Source organism: Wyeomyia smithii, chromosome 3 (genome assembly GCF_029784165.1).
Source record: "Wyeomyia smithii strain HCP4-BCI-WySm-NY-G18 chromosome 3, ASM2978416v1, whole genome shotgun sequence".
In the NCBI taxonomy this organism is placed as follows: Eukaryota; Metazoa; Arthropoda; class Insecta; order Diptera; family Culicidae; genus Wyeomyia; species Wyeomyia smithii.
The window spans coordinates 99594183-99612686 of NC_073696.1; the positions used below are offsets into that span (position 1 = coordinate 99594183).

Here is an 18504-nt window from a genome sequence, read left to right on the forward strand (position 1 = left end):
GCTGACATAGATGCACGAGCGAGTGAAAGCCGATGTGCATGACTAAACTCATCAAAACTAGATATAATTCATTCAACTTTACATTTTCAGCATGTAAGCAGATAATACTACTAGCAAGACAACTTTTGACAGCCGTTCATGAAGCGAACTCTTAACTATTTCCTGCTTTATGCAACTGCACTAGAAAATATTTCCGCGTCTTCCTGAAGCTCGTTTAATTTTCCTCAGTAAGTGCTGCATAGTCAGCATAACCTGGGAATGGATTATCATCAGCGTAAATTAGTAGGGCACACGATTTGATAACAACATTGAGTAATCGTTGAGCGAATTTATATGTTGAGAATGCATTTAATCATGCAATCACAGAAAGTATTGCACCGCCAGTCCGTAAAACCCCGTCCAGGAAACTTTAGACTTTTTTTTGCTATAATGCTTCAGTTACAGGAAAATTTAATGCTCGAAAAGATTCAGTTTGTTGAGCTCAGTTCCAAAGTCTTGTATTTTGTATGCAATGTATTTCGTTAAAGCCATATCGTCGAACACTTTACACTCCCAAACGGTTGTTTTCTGACATCTTGAGGATTTTGCTAGGACCTTATTCGAAATTATGTTGAACAATATATATATTTAGATAAAGGAATGTTTGAGCAAGTAAAGTTCACCGAGTTCAAAATAATCGAGCTTATCACTTTCCTTCGAAAAAAAAGTTAAAAGATTCCGATATTCTCGGGCATATATATTTAATGATTCATAACCCATAAACCGTACGTCACAATCAAAAATAGTACAGTCATTCCTCGATGTAAGGCAACTTTATTTTTATTTTCGTTACGTTATATCGAGTTACGTTTTATCGAAGCACGAAAAAAAAAATTTTTTTTATTGATGCAAAATTCTTGATGGTTACTCAAAAGTGCGCAAAAACTTATATCCCTTCACCTAAAAGTATATATGAACCTGTCTTATGTCCCTTTAAGACAATTTTCGTAGTCAAAAATAACCAGTCACAAAACATTGAAAAAATAAATGTCAATTTGACCCCATTTTATGGTACTTATTGGTTTCAAAACTTACTCAAAACATTTATTCGGAACATTATACACCCCAAAAATAATTGTTGTACTTTAATTTTGGCAAATTAAAAAAAGTTACGTTATATCGAGGTAAAAGTTTCGTTATATCGAGGTTGCCTTATATCGAGGTATGACTGTATATGAATTTGCAGAAACGAGCAGAATTTAAAAATTTCTGAAATTTTGACAAAAAAAAACAAAAAATCGACAGGAGGACGAAAATTTCAAAAACAATATTCATAAACCGTTAGCAAGTATACCAAGCGTACCAACCGTGAAGTTTTTCTCGGACGGTCCGAATTTCCAAGAGTGGTGTCCGGATTAAATTCCTGTTCGGATTTTTTAAACTGTTCGAATTCCGTCCAGGTTTTTTAATTTTTGCTCGGACAACACGCTAGGTTTAATTATTGTTCCGCCGAAAATATCAACAAATGTAATCAGAAAAGAACCAGTAGCGATGCATAATGGAAGGAAATTTTCAAATTTTTTGACGCTCAAGCTGTTTCCTTCTTCGAGCTCGCACAAATTGTTGAATTTATTTTGTGCCTTCCGGGAACATCCACTGCCGTTGAACGAACATTTTCACAGACTACCAACATTTGGAAATCAGAATATTCTCAGTTACATGTTGAATCTAAGAGGCCCCTCATCTGTAAAAAGTAATCTCACTTATACTTGCACAGAGTTGCTTAAGTTTTTGAAGACGCAACCGGATTTGAATGTTTAATTTGTTTATCGACAACCTTTGACGAAAATATGTAATGTTTGACACAAGTTAGAGTTTTTTTTTAACTAACTATCTATGAGTTTTGAAAAACATGGTCCTGATTTTTTTAATTCAGGAATTGGTTTGGAAAGATAAAAATTATATACCAATTATTGTCTCACTTTGGATGATGTCATGTGTAAAAAAATATTGACCTAAAATTCACATTTTTCTATTATTCTACAAAATTGTGCGATTTTCACGGGCTCAAATTTGGATTGAATACTGTAAAACGTTATCTTCAGAAATAATAAAATTATTTAAAAAGTATGAATTTTCATACAACAGAATTTTTAAAATTAAAACAATCGAAAGGCCTCTATTAGACAAATGATCCTATATTCTTTTGGATTTTTTTGTTTTTATTGTGAACTATAGCGAAGTAAAATGTTCAGCAAAATATATATTTTGGTGTGGCTAATAACTTTGTAGGAAGTGTAGTAAAAAAATCCAAAAAATAAACGAGAACAGGTGTGACTTAGACTTACAGGGTATTCAATAAGTTCGAATACAAGTTTACAATGTTGTGTAGGTGCGCACCAGCTGCATTTTGTGTGTTGGTATTAGTGTCGATTTCAGCTTCATATATAGGCTGACCGACAGGCACTATGTCGACTTGCTGTTATTAGTTCTTTGTTTGCCGCGCACGATGAACGACTACCGGTACGTCGTAGTAAAGTTCTTGCACGGCATGCAAGTCAGGAGTTCGTGTTTGCTGATGAGAAACTCTTTGTTTTGCAACAGCCGCACAATGTTCAAACTGATCGGCTGTGGGCGCCGACGTCGGCTAGTATCCCCCGCCCCATATCAACATCCCGCGGTTCCAAAGTGCCGCGTCGATGACGGTTTGGAGTCTCCAGCCGTGGGAGCGTATCGACAAAAACGTGAAAAACAACGCCGCGTACTGTAAAGCCAAGGATCTTGAGCAGGTTGTGGCCTTCGAAAGAATCATTACGTTTTTTAACAGGACAGCGCACCAGCCCACACAGCGAATATCGCCTAAGCGTGTTGTCTGGAGGATTTGACTGATTCTCTCGATAAGACTTTGTGGCCTCCCAGCTCCCCGAGCTTAGATCCCCTGGAATTTGATGATGGTTTTGGGTCGTACATGCTGGCCAAGCAGAGCAAACATTAGGGCTCAATTTAAAAAGCTCATTTCCTGGCTCCAGGTACGTGCCGCGTGCGATTCTTTCGTGAAACATCTCAAGCTCGTCATACAGCACAAAGGGGGAGAGGGGTAGGTTACTCCTAGCTAATATGTCGTAAAGGCTCCTCAATAAACGTGATCTCAATTGGCTCAAAAACTAATATCTTGTATTTTTTTTACACATTTGTAGAGTGTATTGGAACTTATTGAACACCCTGTAGATTTTTTTTCTCATTCCGATAGAACTCGATTCCGCAACCTCCGATGACATCGGAGATTGCGGGCTCGAGTCTCGTCTGGATGAGGATTTTTTTAAGTCTTAGTAACATTTTGTCTTTTCGTTCATTTTTCGCAAAACTACATACATTGCTCGCTCTACTTAACTTTAAATGTAATCATAACACAAAAAATTGAAATAGTTCGTAAAGTAACTTTATAGAAGATATTAGGAAATGTGAAAAGTCTTGGAAAAAAGTTATATGAAAATTATGAATCGATTGAACATTCCGTATAGAACTATTTACATTTCTTTTTTAAATTTAAGAGGTAGAAATTTGGCGCAATAGAATAAAACTTTTCCAAATAAAGTACCTACTATCACTTTAATCGAATGTAAGGACGCTAGTAAGAGCACGAAATCAGCAAAATATAACACTATGCATTGCTATAGTTCGGATATTTTTCGGCTAGATCGCAGGCTATTCAATAAAGTGACATTGTTGTGTTATCTGTTGAAGGTTCAAGAGATGATTCACACTGTTCAAGGCCGGGTTTGTTTATATAAGATTACGAATCCGAAATAGGTGAGGTAAATAAAAGTCATTCATAAGCACACGATCATACAATCCTACTCAACCTTGCACAAAAGTGTACACAATTTTAATAATTTTCATTGCAAAAAACATTCGAGAATCCCGGAAAATTCAAATTTCCCGAAAAACTCCATCCCGGGACTTCCCCGGAAGGAAGCTCAAGAGAAGAAATTTACGGCCAGTAGGGTGTCCCAAAATTGCACAAGTCTTGGGCTCACCCTCCAAATGATAGAAAATGGTGTTACGAACAAACTTTTGTTCGGCGGCAGCTCTAGAATATGATGTTTTCAACTGGCCCCGATGACTTTTTTGAAAAAATCGGTTTTTCTTATGTTAAATCCAAAAAACATGTCCAGTTATTCAATTTTCCATGAAACCTAATCCTTTTATATTTTTTAAAGGTTCCTTAGGGTCCAAACTGTAAGGGAAAAATTCGTTTCAGATTGACTATCGTCAATTTATTTTCCTAAAAAAAATCTATCGTTTAGAAAAGAGATTTTTCAAGTATACTTTGACATTCAATCAATAAAAGTGGGTATTAAACCTAATGCTCTCACCAACTGAATACCATTAAAAGTTGGAAAATTTTATGGGGAAGAACATTGCCAAAGACTATATGGCTCTAAAATTACTTGATTTTGAGTTATTCGTGATTTACTGTGAAATAAAAAGTTGAATTTTAATGTTTTCCTACAATAATCAAGGTCGTGTGAAAAAATTGAATAAATATTATCAAGTTTATAAAATCAAAAGAAATAATTATCGGTTTCCGTTAGACTCTACTAGAAATTTGCGAAATAAATATTGAAGTTCAGTCCGCGCAAATATATATTTCGACTCATCATTAACATTTTTATCGAAGAGGAGGTGGTACAAAACTTGAAAAAAGTGAGCAGTGAAAACGACAATTCAAGAGTAAAAGAATTTTCGTCTGTAAAAAACCTAGTGGACTCACAAAGAAGTCACTAAAGTTTCTTCGATAGACTGCGGTTTGGTATCAAGTTTTTTATTCAGAAAGATTCCAAGGCCTGCATAGAAAGAAATTATTATCTTGATGCCAAATCGAAATGTTGAAGCTAACAGTTATCAATGACCCTGCAGAACGGGCCTTTTGAGTAGCAGGAGATTTAGTTGAAATTATAACACTATATGATACGGCAAATGAACATTTTAATATTGGAAAACATCAAAATGTAACTTTTTATTCAACAGTAAATCACGATAACACGAATAAATCAAGTTATTTCAGAGCCATGTAGTCTTTGGCAATGTTCTTCCTCATAAAATTTCCCAACTTTTAATGGTATTCAGTTGGTAAGAGCATTTGGTTTAATACCCACTTTTATTGTTTGAATGTCAAAGTATTCTTGAAAAATCTCTTTTCCAAACGATAGAATTTTTTTAGGAAAATAAATTGACGATAATCAATCCGAAACGAATTTTTCCCTTACAGTTTGGACCCTAAGGAACCTTTGAAAAATATAAAAGGATTAGGTTTCATGGAAAATTGAAATACTGGACATGTTTTTTGGATCTAACATAAGAAAAACCGATTTTTTTAAAAAAGTCATCGGGGCCAGTTGAAAACATCATTTTCTAGAGCTGCCGCCGAACAAAAGTTTGTTCGTAACACCATTTTCTATCATCTGGAGGGTGAGCCCCAGTCTTGTGCAATTTTGGGACACCCTAATGGCCAGCCCTAGTAACAATATTGGTTTAATCAAAGTTTTATAGCGCTTAATACAGCTTAAACAGCGCTATAAAACCGTGATAAAACCACTTTTGTTACTTGGGAGCTGTTTCCTAAAGAAGAGGTTTGTGTGTCGCAACGTACCCTGATGGAATGAAACGCTCAATAGCTTCCGCCATGAGGCCAGGCGCTTGTTCAACAGGGCTAAAAGCACATCCAACTGGGAAGAATAAAGAGCGTCAGTCATCAAGTACAACGCTGAGCTCCACAAGGCTAAAAGAATTTGTAGAATCAAGTTGTGCGAGGGTATCCATATGATGCCCGGAGCCCGACGACTCCAAAGAACGATGTCCATAGACCACACCAACGGTCTAGAAAAGTTAAAAAATGAGGATGTCAGTCACACCTAAGGAATCACTTAGGTTCACGCATATTCCTTGGTCCACAGGTATAACCGAGCAACCATCGTCGAAGCAACAGAGTGCTGCGCCCAACGACTCAATTCTGCTCTCTCGAAGGTTGTTCACGAAAGCTTAAATAAATTGGGCATTCAGTTTTTTTAAACCTATAAAGTCTCCAGGACCAGATGGCATTCTACCCATCTTTATACAAAAATCAGATGGGATCATAATGCCCGAACTGATACATCTTTGCCGCGTAAGCTTCACCCTAGGCTATATTTCAGTTAACCGGCGGAAAGTCAAAGTGATTTTCATACCGAAGGTAGGAAGAAAAGACCAAACCTAAGACCTTCAGGCCCATAAGCCTCACATCTACACTCCTGAAGTTAAAAGGAGAACATTGCAGATAGCCATATTCGCAATGAGTTTCTCAAGCACTCGCCATTACATAAAGATCAGCACGCTTACCAACTTGGCAAATCGACGGAAACTGCTCTCCATGGCATAGTGACTCATCGAAAAGTCGCTGAAGTATAGCTTTTCTTGATATTGAAGGCGCTTTTGACAATACATCCTATACTTCGATCAATACAGCCCTCCTCTAGAAGAAAAGTTGATAACACTACAATGAGCTGGATTCAGAAAATGCTCTCGAGCAGAGATATCACAGCCACATTGGAAGATGCTTCAACCACCGTCTCAGCGACAAAAGGCTGTTTACAAGGGGAGTCCTCTCCTCTCCCTCTCTTTGGTCGCTGGTGGTCAATGCACTATTAAGCAAGTTATGGCAAAAAGTAAATGAAGTGGCCCAAGCAAAGCTTAACAAAGCTCAAAGACTGGCCTGTCTTTCCATTTCTAGCGCACAAACGGCAGCTTCGGAGGCCATGCTCTGCCTACTACCTCTACTTGTTCATGTAAAAAAAAAGAGGTAGAGCTTGGTGCACTAAGCCTTCAACAAAACAAAACAATCTTCGAAAGCGATCAGGTGGGTCGTCTTCGCATTCTAAGGGAGTTGAAATTCACCCCTTTAGTCACCGCAGTATCGGACTGCATGGCGGTCAACAACAAACAATCTCGACGTTCCATATAAGGTGATTGAAACCAATTCTCGACTACTTTGTGATAAGGTCGTATGTCTAAACGTAAACAAAACGAGTCAGAGTTATATCCCCTGTACTTCACAAGCTCAAATCATCGCTCACTCTTTTTGTTGACGTTTAGACATACGACGTTATCACAAAGTACTCCAGAACTACCATATGTGGAGCAGGGATGGTCCTGAACTTCCATCAGGCATCATCTGCTTTCATACAGATGGTTCGAAAATAGAATCCAACACTAGCTCGGGGTTTAGTCCTTGCGTGTGCTAGATTACATTCCGGTATGGAATTCCAATCCCAAGAAGGTCGTTTGTTTCTTTCACTATGCGATACCAAATTGGGGCATAGTATTACTACCAACCAACCCTGCTCCATATATGAGCATGGGTACCTCGTAATGTGTGTACAGCATTCGGGGCAAACCACAAAAGATAATCAACAGGACGGTCGCAGTGGCTCTCTTAGTCCCAATGCCCTTCAGATGAAAAAGCCAGCTGATACTGGCGAAACCCGCTGCTGCTACTGTTGCGATCCGCTACACTACGGCTTGCTAGGTATACTATTCTGTCGACCCTTTTGGGGAAAGCCAGCGAGCGACCAATCAAAGGACGTATTTTTCATTTCAACTAAGCTTGGCAATTTTCAATAGTACAATAGTTCGTAAAATCGAACAACATTTTTCTGCATTTGGGCGAATGCGTGTGTAATTTTCCAATCGATTGCTGCAAGAATGAAGGAAATCGGTGGAAAACAAAACGTTGCCGTCTGCGGTATACTGGTTTAGAAGATCAAAGCCTTTTTTTAGAGCTTTTTCGACCACATGTTATTGTCTGTAGATATCCGATCAAGTTCTTACAAAACTGTCCGAAGATCATAACTTTCTAGGAACTAAAAATCGTGGGATAAGTTGAGGTCAAAAAAACGAACAATTGTGTATCCCACTGTTCACCAATCAGAAGCCCTTAACCTTTTGAACAACTTTACTGAAACCCGTAACTTTATAGAAATTTAGAATCACAAGATAAGTTAAGGTCAAAATACATAGAATTGTGTGCACACTAGCGCCACATAGCGGTGAGATCTCGTACTAAACTGGCTGCCATCCAAAAGCCCCTTGAGTTTTTGAACAAGTTTGCTGAAAACCACAACTTCCTAAGGCAATAGAAACACGAGAAATTTACCTATTCCGCGTGATGCTCAACTTTCGGGAGATGCTGCTAGTTCGGTATCATAGCAGCGAAATTTATTCCAATCAATCAGCTTATCATGTCAGCAAAATAAACATGTAAAGAGGAAGAAAATGTGCAAATAACACCGTAACCATCAAATTTTGAACCAAAACTTCTAGACACTACAAGTTTAGGCAGGAGACGACCATGAAGCAAACAGTAACGGATTTTTTTTCCTGTTGGAGACTGAACCACTGCGACCATTGGTAGTAGATCTATTGTGGTATGCTCCGCCTTAATCTAGGTGCATTCAATTTCGGCGCATAACTATTATTGAGTTGATGTCCAATTTTGATTCGCACGTGTATCCCAGTCAGGTATCACAATTCGAATGAAGTGTAATATCTGAGAAGGGCTTTCGTTCCAGATTTCAGAAGGACTTAGGAATCCTTTACCGAGGACACGCAGCCTGCGTTGTATTAATACTATGCATTCGCCAAGTAGGTGTTCAGAGGTTTCATTCTCAAGTTCGCAGAAGCGGCATACTCGTCATTGAGTTTACCCATCTTCTTCAGATGGTACTTACTTGGACAGTGACCAGTGAAAAGTCCTGTTATCGTACTTAGGTCTTTTTTATTGAGCCTAAGTAGCGTCATGGTTTTTGCGTAATTTGGTTTTATAAATTTTTTTGATTGCCGTAAACCAGATACAGCATTCCAATTTTTACTTATGACCATCCTCTCCCACTCATCTAGTTCTATTTTTAACGCTCTTGATGAGACGCCACAGAAGGGTTCTGGTCCTATAGAATTTTCAGAAGAGCCTTGTCTTGCTAATGAGTCGGCTTTTTCATTGCCTTCAATTCCGCAGTGTCCTGGTACCCAGTATAGTAAAACCTGTTTTTTTTGTGCTAGCTGCCGAGGTGAAAGAATGCATTCCCACACAAGTTTTGATTTGCAAATGGGTGCTTTAAGCGCTTTGAGTGCTGCCTGACTGTCGGAGAAGATACAGATTTTTGCGTGTCTGTGATTTATCTTTAGACAGATGTATGCACATTCCATGATTGCGTATATTTCAGCTTGAAAAACTGTTGGCCAGTTTCCCATAGAGATATATTCATTTATTCCTGGCCCGGTGATGCCAGCTCCGGTGGCTTTATTCATTTTAGAACCATCGGTGTAAAAGATTATTGAGCCCTGTCGAACTGCTGGACCTCCTGTTTCCCAAAATTCCTGTTCGGTCTCAATGATTTTATAGGGAGTGTCGAAATTTGGCTTATTTTCCAGCCAGTCTTCGTTTCTCACTATAAGTTCGTTTATATGAAAATTTTTCAGTATTTTGATGTGACCTGTTAGATTTTCGTCTAGAAAGTTTTTGTGACGGTTCAGCCTTAGGGCACTCTTTACCGCCTCCAGTTGCACCGTTTGATGAAGTGGAAGGAAATGACAAATTGCTTCCAAAGACTTCGTCGGAGTACTTCTCATAGCTCCGCAAACTGATACGCAAGCTAGCCTTTGTAGTTTGCCTAACTTTGTTTGAGCGGCCGTTTCATTAGTTTTTGGCCACCACACTAGCGAGGCATAGGTGAGTCTTGGTATAATTATTTTTTTATATAATAAGTGTATCATACTGGGTTTTAAACCCCAGTTTTTACCAATGGTTCTGCTACACACCCACAGAGTGCTAGTCGCCTTCTTGATTGCATTTTCAATGTGTGTGTTCCAGTTTAATTTATGATCAAACCATATTCCTAGAAACTTAGTTTCAGTAGATGTGTTCAGATCAGTGCCATCGAGCCGTAATTTCTTTATTGTGTTTACTTCCTCCTTCGTGTGAAGGGAATAATAGTTGTTTTCGAAGGATTTATAGATAAACCCTCTGTCCTGCACCATTTCAGTGCGAAATTTAAGGCCGATTGCATACGGTTGGATATAACGCAATCGAATTTTCCTCTGACAATAATTACTATATCGTCAGCAAAACCGATTACCTCAAAGCCCCTTTCAGTGAGGTTTATCAAAAGGTCGTCAACAACTAATGACCAAAGCAAATGTTAGAGAATACCCCCTTGCGGATATCCTTTAGTTGTTTTTCTCTTTTGGCGTACACCCCCTAAGTGGGCGATGATTTCCCGGTGTTTAAGCATAGCATGAATCCAATTTACTAAAATGTCATCGATGCCGGGCTTGCTCATAGCTTTGCGCATTGAGAGATGGGAGGCATTATCAAATGCTCCTTCGATGTCAAGAAATGTAGCCAGTGCAATTTCTTTTGTTTCGATAGTTTTCTCGATTTCGCTAACCAGCAAATGTAGCGCGTCTATGGTAGATTTGTTGTGGTAGATTTGTATGGTAGATTTGAACAGTAAAAGATCTGTTCAAAAATTATCTATCAATGAAAAGTGATGGGATTGGAGATTCACGATTGTAACATGAGGCAAGATTACTACATATTGTGTAATTGTGACCACCTTATCACCTATGACCTTTGGCTACAATTTCTTCATATAAAACCGACACTTGTTCCAGTGAAAATGTTTTTTTCCGTTAACTTCGCTGTGGTATTGCAACGGATAGCTATTTACCATTCATAACAAATTAAATACTGATGGCTATTCTTGACCGCAGTTGAAGGGTTATATTGTTCTTAAGTCATCATCGTTTTCCTCTTATTACAGTCCCTGATTTCCCTGACATTATCTAATTTCTTGGATCGAGTTACAAATTTTTTGACATGTCCTGATTTTCCTGGTTTCTAGAGAATCGTCGTATTATAACATATCTTCGTTTTAGTTCCATACTTTTAAAACTAAGTCTACAATAAATAAAATGTATTCAGCAAAAAATTATCTGCTCGGTTGATTGCCAGGGAAATCAAGTGAGTTTATTGGTATTTTAAAAATCAAATTTTCGAAACCAGTCTCCATTCGAAAAACATTCCCTGTTAAATTAATTTAATCATTGCTGAGAAAACTTATCTTGTGTTTATCTGACGCACACACGCACCGACATGATCAGTTTTCTACACTAATTAAATTGATGCATGCTGTTCTACTCTACGTGCTCCAATTAAAAAACTTACAGTTGGCGCAAAATTATAGCCACTAACTGAAACTCTTTTTTACTACTAGCAAACATTTCACATTCGAGCCGCAGAATAACGCACAGATTCTCTACACCAGAGAGTCCTGTGAAAAGCGCGCGTGCAAGGGGGGATGCAATGGTGCCGAGTCGCCAGGCGTAATAATTGCAATACTTCGTCATCGCTTGTGGCTTTCCAATTGTTCGTTAGTTCGGCCCAACCGCGACTGCGGAACTAATGTTTCATTCGCTATAAACAAAGATTGATCAATAATTCCATCGCGATTTCGTGTTTAGTTTATGATGTTGCTACAGACTCGGTTTGGCTCTTCGAAAGGGGTAAGAGAGCTACGGTTAGCTGTTGGCTGGTACGACCAGTTATATGGTCCTGAACACACTTGGTTCTTGACGTGCTGAAGCCGCGAGAGGAGGAGAGCAAAAAGGGCGTGTAAACACGTGGGTGATTTGAATAGGTGGCATGACGAGGAACTTTTTCTGACTCACTGTTGGTGATAGTAGAACTTTCGTTTTTTCCCATTCCAAACTCCTAGTATCGCATTAATTGATTATTCTTTTTTTTTCTAGGTGGGTTTGACGGTACGTCTAACGTTCTGGCGGGCAAACTTTTTAACATTCCGGTAAAGGGCACCCACGCTCACGCATATATTACATCATTTACCGGCACCAAAGAATTGAAGACACGTGTCCTGGGACACAAAGAATCCGGTAAGCTTATCTTTTATTCCAATCTAAAGTTTTAGCAATGTAGTTACGGTGAGAGTATTAAATCTTTTCCCCACATTCCACCACGCCCAAAGGCGACAAACGTGACCTGCTGGAACTGGCCATCAACCATCGGATCGAGCTGTCGAAAATCCTGGACATCTCGACGGAGGAATCGAGCGAGGGCGAACTGGCGGCGATGGTTTCCTTCGCGATCGCTTTCCCCGACGGTTTTATGGCCCTTGTCGACACGTACGATGTCAAGAGGTATTCCGCTTTTAGGCTATACTCTCTCGGATAACAATTCGGCGCCTGTGTTGGTGTGCATACTTTTTTAAATTATTTGTTCTGTTTTATTTTTGTTTCCATATTGGCCTTAGTTTTTGTTCTGTTTGATTACTTCCCTTACTCTTCCTTCTTTTCTCTATATACGTTGGCCTTGTTTCCATTAGGCTTTGGTTCGTAATTTGTTGACGTCTTCTAAGTTTCTTACCTTTTTGGTGAACAACTTGTTTTTCCCTTATTTCTATTTATGTTATGGACTACCTATTTGACTACGTATGCGAAGTTGATTCTTCTACTTCATCTAGAGCCAGAAAGATACTTTTGTAGAGCAATGTGGATGCTGAAGATTCAAATTTGTTTTCCAACAAAGAGCATATTTTATTCAAAAGTTACACTAGATCAAATTTTAAAAAAACTTTAATTCATCATCTATAAATTTAATAAACAAACATGCTGCTAAAAAGCATTCACATTGCTAGACGACTGAAGGACTACCCAAAAACCTCTGTCTGTCTGTCACAGACTTTCCCTTCTAAATTTCCTCTGTCCCTTCTCTATTATTAACCCCCATTCATTGTGTAGCGAACGGAATGACACAAAAAGTACGCTCCTCGGAGATTCCAGTTGTTTCCTAAACGCGTCCAACTGTGATCTGTATGGGTCCACCACGATGACCGACGACCTTGACTCGTACCGACCGACCGACGACATCACGGACGGTGACACTCAGAAAGCGGAGGCCGAGCCAATGGAAGAAAAAGAGGAAGAGCAGGAGTGCGGTAGCGCTGACTTAATCGATTCTAGTAATTGTTATTATTGTTGTGGTAGTGTGACTCGCGGGTTTGACTATCCCGAGAACGGTCTTCTTCAGTCAGGCACCGAGGATGGACTCCCAGTGATCAGTGCTGACCTCGACACCAGTGGTGAGAATGAGACTGTCAACTCAGTTGTTCCCATCATTGGAGAATATGCTCCCTCTGGAGAAGAACTCAACGGCGGGGTGCTGGCCAACAGTGACGAGCCGTCCGTCGAAAATGGGAACGATACTGGCGATGACAACAACATGACGCTACGGCCGAGGTGCGCCAGATGTGAGGCCAATGCGCGGGAAACCAAGATCTGCGTTATCGGTCACCTAAAGGCGGTTGGGAAGTGCTTCAGGTAAAGGTTTGAAACAGAGCCCGTAGTGTTGTTCTCTAAGGGCCGTTCTAACTGCTAGATTAACTCCTTTTCTTCTCCCACATAAAGCAACAGTGGATCCAATTCGCTTTGTTTTGTTTCTTCCTCATCCGTCGCGTGAAACCCCAAATTTTATTGTGACCAAAATCCGTTTGACGGTTTCATGTTTCGAAATTTGAAACGTCTAAAGTTTATACTGTTGCTTGAATTGGTTTCGTTACGGGGCAGTGTTTGATGTACAAAAAATGTCGTTACGTTTTGGTCACCTTTACGTGTAACACTCTTCACGAGTCCAACTTTCGGGTTTTACGTGTCGGGTTCTCATTGACGCTCATCTCAAATTACGTTTGTTTAATTTTTTTTATTTGACTAAACGTTTAACTATCTAGCTTTAACAAAATCAAAGGTTTTCAGTTTCACCATCGTTCGCGAGGTTTATGTTTTCCGCAACGGTGCATGTTGTTAGTCCGGATTCATGTGGTACACATTCGCAACAGCAACACCCAGAATCATGCCCGCATTATGCTGAATACTTTTCACCCCGTTCAGGTATATCTACAGACCAAGCAAAACACGCCACACACTTGAACCCACCAGGCCACTGCTGGACTGGGAGCACACTGTAGGCAAAAGGTGCAGTTGTGAGCTGCGCGATTGCATCAACAAATTGCATCCGGCAGCTTTAGTTTAGATGCGAAATATTGCAATATGTCCTCAGTCCGCAATTTTACCACATATCCAATCATAATCTTACAAAAAAAACATTACCTAGATAATGTACTGTGACTAACACAATTAGCCTTGTAAAGTTTTCCGGTTGTAAAATTTTCTGAAGAAATTCCCAATTCGGCTGATAGGGTGGCATTGTTTCAATTTCCGATAACTCATTCCATCAACCAACTAGAATACCTCCTGTGGGCGTACTTTTTGTGTAAATTCTGAAGCATTCCGAAAATTGTACGTTTTGATTTCTTTTTTTTTTCTAGGAGTTTGAATTAGTTTATTTTAATACGGGTTAGAGTAGTAGTTAGTACTGTGCCTTACTCATTAATCCTCTAGTGTCGAACCCGGTAGATTCGGTCTCCTCTAACAACAAGTAACCCAAGCAACCCAATTAGTGATGATGGTGCAAAGTCGAATAAACAACGAACCAGTAGCCCTTTTTGTAACCGTAACATTAATTTGAATCATCGCAAAACTATTGTATCCGAGAGAGCACTGCATGGCTTGAGGTGGTATGATCGGTGTCAAGTTGCTTTCTGTAAAATTAGTTCTTAGTTCTCGTCGTTATTGCTAATCGTCACTGTCACGCTTCGTCAAAATGTTTTGTGTTGGCGCTCTGTCTACGGGAAACATTCAGATCCTATAGTGAGTAGTAGTCGAATGTGCGAAGTGATCGACATGATCGACATCATAGGATTGGATACAGTAATTAACACACAGAGAATCCTGAGTGAGAATTTACAGAATACCTATAACTCGTGAGAGGAATCGTTTCCGCGATATAAACAGAATATATACGAATCGTATATGGAGACCTTATCATTGATTCATCAAGAATCTTAATGTAGGAATCATTTTGAAAAATGTTTCTGATTCGCATACAGGCATCTGTAAACGATCCGATGTGTACTGAAAATAGGATGAGATGTTCTAAAAAAATGTTGATTGCTATGGTTTTACACGTTACAATTTACCGTACAGTGCCCATTCACCGCTCACTTTTCACCTGGGAGGTATTTTTTTCCATAAGAAAACACACTTTTTAAAAAATATTTTCATTGATACTTCAGCAAAACTTTTCTGAAGGATTGGGGAAAATATTTTTCGTATAGTGTGTTTTGCTAAAGAATAAATAGCTTTTTAGTGGAAAGTGAGCGGTGAATGAAACCCTCGCGGTGAATGAACACTGTACGGTAATTATTTTATCATAAAACCTTGATGTCACAAAGTATTATAACACATGGGGCATTGTCACTGTCGATTTGGCTGAAACCTTGTACAGTTGTTCCTTTTTGGTAAAAAAATCATTTTCTGATATTAGTTCATATGTAGACTCACGACTGCTGTTTCAATAGGGCCTATCCAAAAATGTGACTGATGGATAAAATTTTCTGTATCATAAAAATCGTTTGTTTGATTAAAATAATGTATTTAGCAAAGATGTAGAAAACCAAATTGTGGTTCTAGAAAATAGTAAGATGTTGTATATTGTATAAGATGTTGTATAGCAAAGATGTAGAAAACTAAATTGTGGTTCTAGGAAATAGTAAGATGTTGTATCCAAGACACGACCGCATAACTGACGTTGAATACGTACACTTTCCGACAAACAATTTTATTGATTTATAGCTTGTAGAGTTGTCATTAAACGGATTTCGACTAAACAACACAATTGTTCGTTTGCTTGGTAATAATAAATGCTTTGTTAAGAGTGTTTCATCAATGAGTCATTATGTCTGTTCAAATCAATCAATTCTTCATTGAATAGCCCACATGGATTTCGATTCGTGCAACTCGAAGTTGTTGAACAACGCAACTGATGCAAACATCCCAATTAGCGAACTAACATTAAGAATGAACCTTTTATATTATTAATGTGCTTTTTGTTTGGCAATCTGTAAAAGTTAAGTTTCATTCTATTTGCATCCAGTTCCAAATTTGTTTGCACGAGAAGTTGATAAACACATTCAAAAAATTGATCACAGGTTGCATATTTATTAACGATGCTTTTAATTGACTTTTTAAAGTGTGTCTAATTCAAGAATTGCATTGATACTTGTTATTGATAGTAAACTCATGTTTACTGTATAGTACTGAGATGTAAAAAACTCATTAACTGCTTCAATTGAAAGCAAGTTATAGTCCCTAAAAGGACGATTGGGATTTTTCACAAAGCTTGGATATTCGGAAGAACATTTCTCTGGGCAATTAGTGACGCCGGATTTAAACTTGGTTACTTTCTCATCATTGTGAATCGCCATGCGCAGGATGATTCTCGTTCTTTTATCTCTATTTGCGTTCCCCGTCAGTTCCAACATCTCCACAGCAGCAGCAAAGTACATTGCAACTGCCAGATCGTAAGGTATTCCTGTACCAACCCACATAATTTACGGCTACTGGCCGTGGCGTTGTCAGCTTTAGGACTGGCTGTGCGCATTCTTCTACGTTTACCACCCTACGTACTAGAAGCGTATTTACGAGAAACTCGAAGAATAAATGTGAACTGAAACCGATTTTAAAATATACACCCGAATCGTACGAAAGTCAGTGAACGACTAAATAATGATGTGATGAAATAAACACGTGCGAATGCCCTTATTACCAACGGAGAGGATAAACGCGACATGGAAGAATGTAGTTTGGGCTGTGCTGCGCGTTGTTTCTAGGTATAAAGAAAAACGCTATGTGCGAAGTGCATCCGTTTTCCGCCAACAAACTCGTCATTAAGATGGCATCGAGGACACAAGCGGGCCACGGATAAGCAGTAAAGCAGCCAAGTTTGGCCCCCCTTCTTTTGCTGTTACCAGGTGAGCTAGCCAAAAGCGCTGGGTCTGAAGCTAAAGCTATTACGAAATACAGTAGCTCAAAGTGAACTCTTCCGTCCCTCCTGCCAAGTACAAATTACAATTGGCCTCTCTCATTTATCCCAAGTGATTGAAAAGTGACGCTCAAATTGTTTTTCACTAAATGCGATCATTTTTCAACCATGGAGCTATTTCAAAATTTGTTTGTTGTTGTTATTGAGTCGTTTAGTATGTTTAATACAGAATAAACCGCTGAAATAATGCTCGTTTGATAAATAAGTTAAAAAAGCCATTGGTGTGTCACAATATAAAGACAATATAACTTACTTACTTTTACTTTGTTGGCTAACGGACCGTTCACCGGTCTAGGGCCGAACGAATTAGAGTTGTCCAGCTTCTTCTGTCTTGGGCAGCCGTTCTCCAGTCTCCCCGTACACCAGCAGATCGTGCATCTTCTTCCACCGCGCACATCCACCGCGTGCGAGGCCTACCACGGAGTCGACGGCCTCTTCTCTGGTTCTCTACTGAAGATAGTTTTTGCGGCTCTCTCGTCAGGCTACATGTCCAGCCCACTGAAGCCTGCCCCGCTGTATTACCTTCACTATATCAGCATGTTTGTATACCTGGTACAACTTGTGATTCATGCGTCTGCGCCACTCTCCCTCTTCCAGTTTACCGCCAATCGCAGAACTTTACGCTCAAAAACTCCGAGCACTCGTCGATCAGCTTCCTTCAGCGTCCATGCTTCATGTCCGTAAAGGGCCACCGGGAGTATCAGCGTCCTATAGAGCGCTAGTTTTGTGCGAGTTTGCAAACTACGGGACCTTAGCTGGTTACGCAGTCCGTAGAAAGCCCTGCTCGTAGCTGCAACTCGTCGTTTCACTTCACGGCTCATATCGTTGTCACATGTCACAAGCGTACCAAGATAAACGAATTCGTCAACCACTTCAAATCGTTCCCCATCTATCTCCACCTCAGCACCAACACCACGGGGACTCCCACGCTCTCTGCCAGCTACCATGTACTTCGTTTTGGCAGAATTAATGACAAGCCCCAATCTCGCTGCTTCCCTCTTAAAAGGTACGAAGGCCTCCTACACGGCCTTACGGTTGATACCGATGATATCGATGTCGTCCGCAAAGCCAAGAAGCATGTGAGATTTCGTAATGATCGTACCGTTTCTTTCTAGGTTTGCTCTTCGTACTGCACCCTCAAGAGCGATGTTGAACAGTAGGTTGGAGAGCGCATCCCCCTCTTCAGTCCATCCAACGTTACGAACGCGGCTGATGTCTCGCCAGCTATCCGCACGCACGATTTTGATTCCTCCAGTGTCATACGACTCAGCTTTATTAGTTTCGTAGGGAAACCGTGTTCCAGCATAATCTGCCACAGCTCGTTTCTTTTCACTGAGTCGTATGCCGCCCCGAAGTCCACAAACAGATGGTGAGTCGGTAAGTTGTACTCCCGGAACTTATCGAGGATCTGTCGCAGGGTAAAGATTTGATCCGTCGTGGAACGCCCCTGTCGAAAACCAGCCTGGTATTCGCCAACA

General features: G+C 39.7%; 1 protein-coding gene across 4 annotated transcripts in view; it reads left to right on the forward strand.

Moving 5' to 3' along the window:
- The window catches only part of LOC129733353 (nicotinate phosphoribosyltransferase), a 63930-nt gene that overhangs the window by 27258 nt on the left and 18168 nt on the right, over positions 1–18504 (forward strand). Inside the window, exons 6-8 of one of the 4 annotated variants that reach the window (XM_055695167.1) lie at positions 11824–11964; positions 12057–12228; positions 12829–13407. In XM_055695167.1, the coding sequence (XP_055551142.1) occupies positions 11824–11964; positions 12057–12228; positions 12829–13407 (892 nt within the window). The remainder of the gene's footprint in view (positions 1–11823; positions 11965–12056; positions 12229–12828; positions 13408–18504) is intronic. The other 3 variants (XM_055695168.1, XM_055695169.1, XM_055695170.1) reach the window with 3 other exon arrangements.